This window comes from Otolemur garnettii, unplaced genomic scaffold, assembly GCF_000181295.1.
Source record: "Otolemur garnettii isolate 467f Iridium unplaced genomic scaffold, OtoGar3 scaffold00011, whole genome shotgun sequence".
NCBI lineage: Eukaryota > Metazoa > Chordata > Mammalia > Primates > Galagidae > Otolemur > Otolemur garnettii.
The window spans coordinates 8,430,528-8,443,532 of NW_003852406.1; the positions used below are offsets into that span (position 1 = coordinate 8,430,528).

General features: G+C 36.0%; 1 protein-coding gene and 1 pseudogene across 1 annotated transcript in view; one reads left to right on the forward strand and one right to left on the reverse strand.

The window, feature by feature from the left end:
• Positions 1-13,005, reverse strand: part of NEDD4 (neural precursor cell expressed, developmentally down-regulated 4, E3 ubiquitin protein ligase) — a 75,657-nt gene that overhangs the window by 36,657 nt on the left and 25,995 nt on the right. The window contains exons 2-4 of the mRNA XM_012801790.2: positions 7,102-7,152; positions 5,629-5,690; positions 3,189-3,291 (exon numbers count right to left, since the gene is read on the reverse strand). Of these exons, the coding sequence (XP_012657244.1) occupies positions 3,189-3,291; positions 5,629-5,690; positions 7,102-7,152 (216 nt within the window). The remainder of the gene's footprint in view (positions 1-3,188; positions 3,292-5,628; positions 5,691-7,101; positions 7,153-13,005) is intronic.
• On the forward strand, positions 9,686-11,828 carry LOC111723391 (annotated as a pseudogene).

Sequence of the window (13,005 nt, forward strand, 5' to 3'; positions counted from 1 at the left end):
AAAAACAAAACAAAACAAAAACAACTTTTCAAGGATAAAGTGCCTTGCAAGGGAACCTCAAGGAGCAGGTATTTCTTGCCCCTTTTTCAAATTATAAGTTTCTCTGCTGGGAAAAAACTCTAGAAATCATCTGGTACAACCGTGTCACTCTGCAAATGAAGAACCTGAGGTTTGAAAAAGTTCAGCAACTCACACAGGGTCTGACTAGTACTGGAGCTGGCAGCTAGAATTCCAGTCTCCAAAACCCCATCATACTCCTGGATTGACAGAATCAACATTGTTAAAATGTTCATACTACCCAAACTGATTTATAGGTTCAATGCAATCCCCATTAAACACCAACATCATATTTCACAGATCTAGAAAAAATAATTCTAAACTTCATTTGGAACCAGAAAAGAGCCCCAAATAACCAAACCATCTTAAGCAAAAAGAACAAATCTGGAGGCATCATATTATCAGACTTCAAACTATACTGCAAGCCTATAGTAACCAAAACAGCATGGTAGGGACATACAATAGAGCAGAACAGAAAACCCAGATGCAAAACCAGGCACACACAGCCAACTCATCTTTGAGAAAGCAGAAAACAATATACACTGGGGAAAAGAAGTCCTATTTAATAATTAGTGCTGGGAAAATTGGATAGCCACATGCTGAAGAATGAAACAGGACCCCTATCTCTCATTGCTCCCCCAAATTAATTAAAGATAGATTAAAGACTTAAATGTAAGGCATGAAACCTTAAGACTTCTAGAAGAAAATGTAGGAAAAACTCCTCTAGATATTGGCCTAAGCAAAGAACTTAGGGAAAAGACTCCAATGGCAATCCAGGGAACAACAAAAATAAGTGGGACTTGGTTAAATTTAAAAGCTTCTGTACAGCTAAAGAAATAATCAATAGGGCAAATAGACAACCTACAGAATGGGAGAAAATATTCACAAGCTATGCATCTGATAAAGGGGTAATAACTAAAATCTACAAAGAACTCAAGTAAATCATCAAGAAAAAAAAATAACCCCATTCAAAAGTGGGAGAAGATATGAAGAGAAGCTTTTCAAAAGAAGATAGACAAATGGCCAATAAACATATGAAAAATGCTTAATTTCACCAATCATCAGAGAAATGCAAATTTAAATCCACAGTGAAATGTCACCTTATACCAGTTAGAAGAGTTTTATTAAAAAGATCAGAAACAATAGATGCTGGTATGGATGCAGATGAAAAATACAGTGTTCGTGGGACTGCAAATCAGTACAACCTCTGTGGTAAATCACATGGAGATTCCTAGAGGCCCAGCACAGTGGCTCATGCCTATAATCCTAGCACTCGGGGAGCCCAAGAGTTTGAGGTTGCTTTGAGCAATAACACCACAACACTCTACTGAGGGTGACAAAGTAAGACTCTGTCTCAAAAAAGAAGGAAAAAATGGTGGAAAATGGTGGCAATTCCTCAAAGAACTAAAGCAGTTCTACCGTTCAATCTAGCAATCCCACTACTGGGTATTTACCTGAAGGAAAACAAATCATTTTATCAAAAAGACAACTACACTTAAATGTTTACTATGGCACAATTCACAATTGCAAAGATGTGGAATCAACCCAAGTGCCCATCAATTCATGAGTGAATTAACAGAATATGATATATGTATACCATGGAATACTACTCAGCCATAAAAAAGATGAATTCATGCCTCTTGCGACAATTTGGATAGAGCTGGAGACCATTATCCTAAGTGCAGTATCTCAGGAATGGAAAAATAAATGCCACATGTACTTGCTATTAAACTGGAATTAACCAGTGAGCACATATGCACACAGAGAAGAGTAAAGCTCAGTGGAAATCAAGCAGGGGATGGGAGAGGAAAAGATGGTGAAAACCTACCTAATGAGGGCTGGGTGTGGTGGCTCACACCTGTAATCCCAGAAATCTGGGAGGCTGAGGTGGGTGGATTGCCTGAGCTCACAGGTTCGAGACCAGCCTGAGCCACAGTGAGACCCCCATCTCTAAAAATAGCCAGGTATTATGCTGGGTGCCAGTACTCCCAGTTACTCAGGAGGCTGAGACCAGAGAATCACTTGAGTCCAAGAGTTTGAGGTTGCTGTGAGCTATGACACCACGGCGCTTTAATGAGAGCAACAAAGTGAGACTGTCTCAAGAAAAAAGAAAAAAGGAAAACCTACCTAACCCACACTGTCTGGGTATGGACACACTTATAGTCCTGACTCAAGCCTTACAAAAGTGATCTATATAACCAAACACATTTGTACCCCCATTAATATTTTGAAAGAAAAATCCATATCCAATTCTATTCCAAATACATATTCTCTGCCTCCTCTCCACACACTCCAGAGGCATGTAGCTCTACCCAAACACTTGACTTGGACTATTCTGTCATCCATAAAATTTGTTAAATACTAGGCCAGGCACAGTGGCTCACGCCTGTAATCCCAGCACTTGGGAGGCCCAGACAGGTGGATCGCCTGAGCTCACAAGTTTAAGATCAACCTGAGAAAGGGCAAGACCCTATCTCTAAAAAATAGCCAGGCGTTGTGGCAGGGGCCTGTAGTCCCAGCTACTTGGAAGGCTGAGGCAAGAGAATTGCTTAAGCCCAGGAGTTTGAGGTCGCTGTAAGCAGTTAACGCCCTGGCACTCTACCAAGGGTGACAAGATGAGACTCTGTCTAAGAAAAAAAAATTGTTAAATTGTACTTGCCTAAGATCAATATGGCTTTTTATTAGGTAACTTGAATTCCCTCCCTTCCTATGAGGCCCTCTCAACATATATGTAACAGGAATTACATTTCATGAATGTAATTAGTACAGTCCCCTCAAATGTCTGTACATTTAACTTCCAAATACTTAATTGTGTTCTTATTTTAATGGAGAACATGACATAGTTTAGAAAACTTTGAAAAACTTTGAATTGCAATAAATGCTTTCATTTATAAACACTATATTTTCTACCTCCTAACCATTAAGAAGGCCTTCAATAATGGCCATTCATTTTACAGAACTACCCTCAAAGAAAGAAAAGTGTGAATGAATTTAGGTGAAATAAATGTCCAGGTAAATAATTTTGATTGTACACATTTAACTTCATTGAATAAAGTTATCTTTCTTTAGAGTATAGTAAAATAAGAAATACGATTTTTTTTTAGTTTAACCAAATATTTATAAAATCTCACCTCTAATTCCTCAGCCTGTTCTGCGTTATCTTCTTCTGAGCCATTGGCTTTAGGTAAATAAGTCATTTTTAGTCTCAGATAACCTTTAACTCTTGATTTGTGACTGTAGAAAAGAAAATAATTATTCATGTAGCTTTCAACACTAGAAAGAATGCATTCATTTAATAAGAGTTACTGAACACCCACTAGCTACAAGGGGATCTATTAGGGAAGATTCAAAGACAAGCTCCAGTGCAGAAGATTATCCGGGAGAATAGATGGTGGAGAAAAAAGAAGCACATGTAAATAAATAAATGTTAGACTATAAACAAGATGCTAAGAGAATTTAAGTGAAAGATCAGGGAGAACTTCAAAGACAGGTTGGCATTTGAGTTGGGGCTAGAAGATTTGGGAGCATTTTGATCTGTGGCAGTGGAGAGAAAGGTGCATGAGTAAAGAGCAAAAACAAAAACTAGATGAGAAATCTGGGATGCAATGAAGGAAATGGCAGTAGCTTAATCTGGCGGGATTATATGATATGTAAAGGGGAATGACGAGGTCATGCAAAATAAGAGACCTTTAGACTTTATTGGGCACATGCTGGGAAGCCACTGAGAATTCTGGGGATAGAGAAAGGCATCCTCAGACGTGTGTGTTAGGGATACTAATCTGACCACAACGATGACAGAACGGTGGAGAGCAAGGCCTGGTAAGTGTCTGAAACTGCTACCTTTCTTTGACAGCTGTTTGTATCTGTCATACATGTGTTTATCTATTTTCATATTGTATCACCTCGTTGAATAATGAGGTGTCTAAGCTAAAGGTTGCTACTCATTATAGTAATATTTTAAATCTTTTTAAAAACCTGCCCTTCATAAACTTCTAATTTAAGGTTTGATTCTATCTATTGTGTCCACCAATTCTAGCATCCTAAGATTTACTTAAAATATCCTTGCTTGTCCTAGCTATCTATATAGATTTTTGGGAATTTTTACAGGTATCAGATATGTAAAAATTGCCCTTTGTCTTCCTAGACAAGAGTTCTAGTCCTTTTATTCTGTCTTCAAGAGATGCCCTCCTCGCTGCCCTCATGCCTCCCTGAATCTTTTTAGTTGTTCTCTATATAGTTCTCATGGATTTGGCAAATTTAGTGTGCCCTTTCCAGAGTGGTCAGTAGAATCCCTGGTACTTATTTTCAAGGGTACTAAAATGGCTTCTGTCTTCATCTTTGTGATAAAGAAAATATGCTCAGATAAATGTCTTGTTGAAAAGGTCCTCTACAGTTATATGTTTCATGTCTTTTCAACTAGAAAATAAGCCTAGGGGTTTTGACTGAATGGGGTTCAAACAAATGTAGGAATGCAGTGTATTTTCTATCTGAATGCAGTTTTTTTCGGTCCTTGCAAAAATATCCACTGCAGACAGAAGAATTACATTATATTTTTTAAAGATAAAAACTCTAGAAAGCATTTGACAAAACTGAAAAGCAGGCTGCCAGAGCAATTGAATAAGAAAACATATTGATTTATTCTTGGTAGGCAGATGCCACAAATCAGTCCAAAATTAAAGGAAGAGATTTATATTCCAGACTAAACAGAAATTAAATATGTGACATCTTTTATAGAGAATAAACATTAGCACAGTGAGCACATTTTTGTTTTACTATTTATAGTACAAAGAATAATTTTTAAAAATCATTTTTAAGCGAAAATTTTTACTAAGTTCTCTAGTACATTTTTCAAATGCATCTTGTAGTTTAAGAAACAAGACCAATGCTGTTGTTTGCCCAGATGTCCTTTCTCTGCTTTTCTATGACCTTTTTGACAGTATATCCACATATTTCAACCAGATTTTATTTGACAACATGGCACAAAAGATCAAAAGGAGTTTTATTTACAGTTTAAATTTTAAAATTCTGATAAAAATCAAGTAATTCAGCTTAGGAAAATGAAATTATAAGTATGCTATTTGGGTTTTAAATTCCAGTCTCCTCTCATGCCATTTCCTCTAAAACATTTCAGTCTTCTGAAATACTGTTGCTTATTAAAGTATGTAAAATGTAGATATATTTTTTCTGAAATTGAATTTGTGCAAGTCAAGCTGGATATTGGTTTTAGATCAACTGATGCTTTTGATCTTTTAAAGCATAGTATAACAAGGTTATATAAGCTTCAAGATATAAAATAAATACAAAGACAAATTTTAGCCTCTTGGTCTGATAAATATTAGGACAAATCTTTTCCAGGGAGTGGGATTACTACTTTCTTTATTTTCAAATTGTTTGCAATGTGCATATAGTACTTCTTAATGGGAAATAACAATAAAGCTTTTAAAAAACAATAATATAATATTTAGAAGTAGCTTATTTACAACGGTTTAAACCTGAATTTCCAAAGAGGCTATTCTAAGGTGCAGGGAAGAGATAAAAAACTTAACATTCTACTATTTGATATTTACTGACCTTCTTGGGTGAAGAACAAAATCCTTAAATGTATAAGGTCTCTCCATTCTTGGATTTTCTGTCTAGAATAAAACAGTGGGTTTTCAAGATCTATCCACAACACCAAAAATATGTACTTTTCAAGACTATTCAGGAACTATGCTAAGGCATAATTGAAGTGAGAAAAGTGAGAAAAAAGTAGCTCTAGTTTGTTCCATGGTTATAATTAGTAAGTTGAAGGTGCTTTTCACTTTGCTGCACAATAGGAATTATAGCCAGCATCACATCTCAGTCTAAAACTAGCCAAGCAGGGAGATTGTGAAGCAAAAAAGGAGGGCAGAAGAGACGGGGAAACACATTATAGAGCACCCCAAAGAATAAGGAATATGTGCTGTCAGCAGGTTGGCTTGGTTAGAGCATACACACAATACTAGGAGAATAAACAGGTAAATAACCTAGGAAGTCAGACTGTATTAAATAGATTATTGAAAGGTTATGACTGCTGAAGACCATAGAGAGCCAAAGAATATCTCAAAAGATCAATTCAGAAGTATTTTTTCTCTTTTAAAAAGTTCAGTGGTGCTTTGTCTGCTTTTATTAGTTCTCTCTGCTGTTTTGCATCAACTACCCATTCTGTCTTGAAACCCTCTCCTTAAATTCTTGTGACACTATTTCACTTGGTTCTTTTTGGTCTTGCTTATCTGCCTTTTCCTTCTCCCTCCATCCACCGTGCAGACTGAGGTCCAACAGTTGGCCCTCCGCTCTCCTCAGAGCTTCTGCTGCTCCCTGGGCAGTGATAACCCTTAATTGTTCTAGGCCTTTTTCCCTACACAATTCATTTTTATGTCTCTGTCACCTGTCTACTTTAAATCTTCATTTTTTCCTATTTTCTACTGAAATTCAGTATGTCCAGAAATAAATTTCTTGTATTTCAAATCGAAATGGCTTTCCTCCTTTCCACATGAGATGCCTGCCACCCTTGCCTTCCAAGTTCAACTTGTATTATCTTTACTTTTTGCTTTTAAAAAAAAAAAAATAAGCTTTCCACGCCAAACACTTGATCCCATAATATTTTATCCTGAAATGTTTCCTAAATCTGTCTTCCTCCACTGCTCAGTGTGCTCCAGACGCTCAGTGTTTTATTTTTATATTGTTGCAAACTATCTTAGTTTCCTTCTATGAGCCTTGGCTCTCCCCATTCTGGTTATTCAGCAGCAGATTTCCAAACTGATCTTCCTTGCAGAATGCTTTCCTGATGCCAACAAATTTCAGTGGCTTTCTATGTGTATTTCTCACTGGGTTCATGTAAGGAAATATTAAAGAGAAAATTGAGATGGAAAATTGAGATGAGTTTTTAGAAGATGATATAGCCAAGAATAAAAGCAATATATGTTTAGTAAATCGAATATTTACATCAACTATACTGTATATATGTAAGTAGTTATTAAATTAAAAAGAACAAACACAAAAAGCAACACGGACACCTATACCAACCGGTAATGGATAAAGTGGAACATCTACTTGACCTAGGAAATCATCTCTTGTCTATAAAAGAAAGAAGAAAACAGAACATTAGTAATATGCACAATTCCTTTAGAAGATTTTGATGAGACAGTGCCATCATTCACAAAAATGTATAAACTTTTAGTTTAATCCTATGCAGCATCATAGAAAATAGAAAATTAAAAAATAATGTAGTACAATTTCTGGTAATGCAAGATTAGCATAGATCAGATTAATACCTCTGCAGATAATAGTTATATACTCTGACAAAATATAAAAACAACTATTTTGAAAGTATAATGGAATGACCCCAAATAAGCAGAAACTGGTAAGAAACCAATCCTTAAAAGAAGGAACTGCGCTGAGTAGGAGTCAGTACTGCTTTATCTTTTCCCCTGTAGTAATCCACAGTCCGTATGTGTGGAGCATTTGGAACTTAAGCGGAAATTTGCAATTCACTGGCTCAAGGAGTTGGAAGATCTAGTTTGGGGATCACAGTAGATCTGGCAAGTGAGCAGAAAAATTCCAGAAAGGAAGAAGCCACAAGAGTCCCTCCAAATCTATATATAAACTCTACCCAAAGCCCTAGTTTAACCCTCAATTGCACAAGTGAAAGGCAACAGCTGGAAGGCTGAAAGGATTAAGCACAGAATTCAGTTGATGCTCACGAAGGAGAAGATAGAATTTGGAGTTCAGCTAAGTTAACTTATTAGAAAAAATAAGAATGCTCTTCAGAGAAAGCTCACAAAACTCATCATTTCTGGTAAGTATTATACTACGTACATTGTCCTGTATGTAATGGAAAATTATTAGACATGCAAAGAAATAGAAAAATATGACCCAGGATCAAGAGAAAAAGTAATTAATAGAAACCAACTACAAGAAGACCTAGATCTTGAAATAAGCACAGACATTAAAAGGTATTATAAAGATATTCAAGGACTTACAAGAAAAATAAGGTCATAATGAATGAACAGAAAGAGAATCTCAGGAATGAAATGGAAACTACAAAAATGAATCAAGTGTATATTTTAGAGCTAAAGATACAATATATGAAATAAAAAAAATGAGTGGATGGGTTTAATACGTGATGACTGGAGAAAACGTTCATAAACTTGAAGATAGACCAATCTTCAAGAATTTGTCTAGTGTGAAAAATAAAGACTGTGGAAAATTTTTGAGCAGTTTAATTAACACACGTGTACCTGGACTATCAGAAAGAAGTGGGTGATAGGGCAGAAACATAAAAACAGCCAAAAATTTTCCACCTTTGGAAAAACGAACAGACAAAGTCAGGGAACTAAAGCAGGATAAATATAAAAAAAAAAAAATGAGTAGGACACAAAAGATAAAGAGATAATCATGAAAGCAGCCAGATAAAAACTACATTACACACAAAGGAACAACAATATGAATAATAGCTGACTTCTCACCAGAAACACTGGAAGCCAGAAGACAACTTAATACTGTCTATTAAAAGCTCAAAGAAAAAAAGTTACCTAAAATTTTGTACTTTGCAAAAAAAATCCATCAAAAGGGAAAGGTTTAAAAAAAAGATAATTTTGGATAAATGAAATGCCACTGGGCAAATTATTAGCATTACAGGACATGCTAGAGGAAGGTTTTCAGGCTGAGGATAAGTGGCACCAGAAGAACACCAAAAATGGTAAATATGTAGGTAAATTATTTTTACAAAGTACCTTCTTAACTACTTACAGAATAAATTATGATATATTGAAAAAAATCACTACATTATGGTTTTAAAACATGTAAATGTAATACAAGTCACAATATCACACAAAAGACAGGTGGAGTAAGTGGATCTATACTGTTGTGAGACTCTTACATTTTACAGGAAGTGGTATCACGGATATATTTTAATCATTAATTGACTGCAAGCCCAGGGAAGAATTAAAATGAAATATCACAAATATTTACTAACCCAAAATAAGGTAGGAAAAGAGAAAAGGAGACAGAAAAAACTTACGATGAATAGAAATAAAGAGTACATTTTGAGAACTAAACCCAACCAGATAAATTATGACCACCTAAACATTCCCATTAAAGATGGAGATTGTCAAGCTGAATAAAAATGCAAGGCCTAAGCATGTTGCCTATGAGACGTCTATCATTATTATTATTTAAAAATATTTTTATTAAATTTTTTTCATTTTTTCACTTTTCATTTTAAAATAAGTTCAGATTTATAAAAAAGTATAAATTCCTGCTAAGAATTCCCACAAACGTCTCACCCAGCACTCTAAATGTTGATATCTTACATATCTATAGTATAATGATCAAAACCAGCAATACCATTAACTAGTCTATAGATCTGACTCAAATTTCACCAGTTGTCTCACTAATTCCACTCCAGGGTCTAATTCAGAATCACACCTTCCATTTAATTATCCTGTCTCCTTAGTTTCTTTTAAACTAGAGAGCGCCTTAGTCTTTTTTTTTTTTCATAATCTTCACATTTCTGAAGAGTACCAGTTCATTATAGAACATCCTTCAATTTGGGTTTGTCTAATATTTTTTCATGGTTGAATTTAGATTATGCATGATTTAGAATATCATGAAAGTGATAGTTGTGACTGGACAAGATAGCACATACCTATAGTCCTAGCTGCTCAGGAGGCTGAGGCAGGAGGACTGTCTGAGCCCAGGAGTAGGAGGCCGCAGTGAGCTATGATCATGCCACTGCACTCGATGTTTATGCCCTTCTCAGTGCATCGTATCAGGAGGCACATGAAACCAATCTGTGTCATAATTTATTTTGGCCATCTGGTTAAAGTGCTATCTATCAGGTTTCTCTTCTTAATATTTTCCTCTTTATAAGAGTATCTGGTGGAAAAATACTTCAAGACTGTTTAAGCATCCCATTTCTCCTCATACTTTTGCCCACGAACTTTAATATTCATTGGTGATTCTTGCCTACCACAATTATTATTGTGATGCTTGCCAAATGGTGACTTTCTACTTCTACCATTTCCAGCATTCCTTTTATATTAATTGGAGTTGTGCTGAAACAAAGAACTTTGTCCTTCTCCCCATTTATATAGACAATTATTTATTTATATTAGCATGGACTCATTGAAATTTATATCTTATGATATATAGTCTATTTCTGTCACTTACTTTGTTACTTAAATTGTCCCAGGTCTGGTCATTGGGAGTCACTTGTATTTATTCCCTGTATTTTTGATATGTCCTCTTAATTTTTTTTAGCACTTCCTTACTTTCTGGTACCAAAAGATATTCCAAGTTCAGCTTATGCCTTCCCTGTCTCTGCCCTGCAATCAGTCATTTCTCCAAAGAACCCAGATAAATCTTACTGGAGAGTGATACTTAGATACCAAGGTCTGGGTTTAAGGTGCTCATTGTCTCCTAGGCTCAAGAGATGAACTTTAAATATAATTATGTAGATAAATTGAAATTAAAAGTATGAAAGAAGATACATTAGGTATATAGAAAGTATAAAAAACCTGTAATAATATCAGCTAGATCAGACTCCATGATAAGGAGGATAGCCACAAATAGAAAGAAATATTTTATAATAATAAAGGGATAATTTCATATGAATTTCTACAAATCAATAACATGAATCAATAACAAAGCGAAAAACTACCCAATTAAAATGCGCATGAGACTTGAATAGATAGTTCAACCAAGAGGATAAATAAATGGTCAATAGTACATGAAAAGATGGTAACCACTTTAAGTCATCAGAAAAATGCAAATTAAAATCACAATCCTGGGCTCGGTGCCTGTGGCTCAATCAGCTAAGGCGCCAACCACATACACCTAAGGTGGCGGGTTCGAATCCCCAGCCTGGGCCCGCCAAACAACAATGATGGCTGCAACCAAAAAAATGGCCAGGCGTTGTGGTGGGTGCCTGTAGTCCCAGCTACTTGGGAGGCTGAGGCAGGAGACTCGCTTGAGCCCAGGAGTTGGAGGTTGCTGAGAGCTGTGATGCCATGGTCCTCTACCCAAGGGGACAGCTTGAGGTTCCGTCTCAAAAAAAAAAAAAAATCACAATCCTGTACCACCTCAAACCTTCAAGAGTGAAGTTGCAAAGTCTGATGATAATAAATCCTGGTCAGAATGTGGAACAATTAGAACTCTCTTACAAAGCTAAACACAGGCCACATTTACTGCCAGAATGAAGACCATTCTCAGCAGACTGTGGACATGCTGGAAAATGTCCATGTCACTCTCAAGGGATGCAGTTACTGTGACAGGCTCCAGAGGAAGCCTGTGGAGGGACTTCAACCACATGGATGTGGAACTCAGTCTCCTTGGAAAGAAAAACAAGAGGTTTCAGGTTGACAAATGGTGGGGAAATAGAAATGAATTGGTTACTGTTCTCATTATTTGTAGTTATGTACAGAACATGATCAAAGGCATTACACTGGGTTTCCGTTATAAGATGAGGTCTGTGTATGATCACTTCCCCAACAACAGCTGTGATCCAGGAGAATGGGTCTCTGGCTGAAATAAGAAATTTCTTGGGTGAAAAATACATCCGCTGGGTTTAGATGAGGGTGGGAATTGCTTGTTCAGTATCTCAAGCTCAGAAAGATGAATTAATCCTTGAAGGAAATGACATTGTCCTTGTTTCAAATTCAGCTGCTTTGATTCAGCCAGCCACAACAGTTAAAAGGATGTCAAGTACTTATGTCTCTGAAAAAGGAACAGTTCAGCACACTGATGAGTAAGATCTAAGAGTTGTCCAGCTGCATCAAGATAGTGGGTGATTCCTAAGACCTATTTGTAACTTTAGTGATGCAATAAAAGACCTATTCATTTGAGGGTGGGAGGAGCTAAACACATCCTACTCTAAGACCAGGAAATTGTATTCTTTGCTATTTTCCCAAGAAAAATTAAAACCAATATCTAACTAAAATACTTGTTCAAGAATGCTCCTAGAATTTCATTTACAGAAGTCGAAACTTTAGCAGTACATGCATTTACTAGTTACTCACCAATGAAAAGGAATGGACTGATACACAAAACAATATAGATGAATCTCAAAGAAAAGTCTAATGAAAAAAAGAAGACATGAAAAAGTAAATGCTATCTGATTCTATTTACACGAATTAGAGAAAAATCAAAGCAGCAAGACTGGAGGAGTAGATGACAGCAGGAGTGATGAGGAATAATTGAAAGTCCTAATACTAACAGTAAGTACTCTCCAATGCCTTTATTCACTTGGTTCCTAGAATACTGGAAGATAAATACACACTGTCTGGGAAAGAAGATTCCTCTATGGAACAACTAAACAACCTAATGGAAAAGACCCTAGAGACATTGAAATCTGGAAGTCTTCCAATAAAATGACTATTTCTCTTTGCTCATTCCAAAGTAAAGTCCACTAGTTAATTAAAAATCTTCCAATAAATATTGGAATCTTACACATTATGGACATTCAAGGACTACTAAAATATTTGAGGAAAACTTATAACATGAAAAACAAAGACTTAAATCAACAAATGTTAAGAAGGGAATCAGATGAATACGAATCAAGTTGGACTCCAGAAAAAGTACTTCAGAAAAATGATAACACTTTCAGAGATAAAAGAAGAAATATTTGTCAAACAGAATAAGAGTTTATAAAAAAGAAGAAATTAGAGGACAAGCAATATTGCTTAGAAATTAAAATATAACTTGAATAAAAATTTTAAAATAGGCAGCCAGGCCCAGTGGCTCAAGCTGTAATCCTAGCATTTTGAGAGGCAGGAAGATCACTTGAGGCCAAGAATTTGAGACCAGCCTGAGCAAGAGTGAGACCCCGTCTCTACATAAAAATAGAAAAATTAGCCAGATGTGGTAGTGTGCATCTGCAGTCCCAGCTACCTAGGGGCTGAGATAGGATGATGGCTTGAGCCTTGGAGT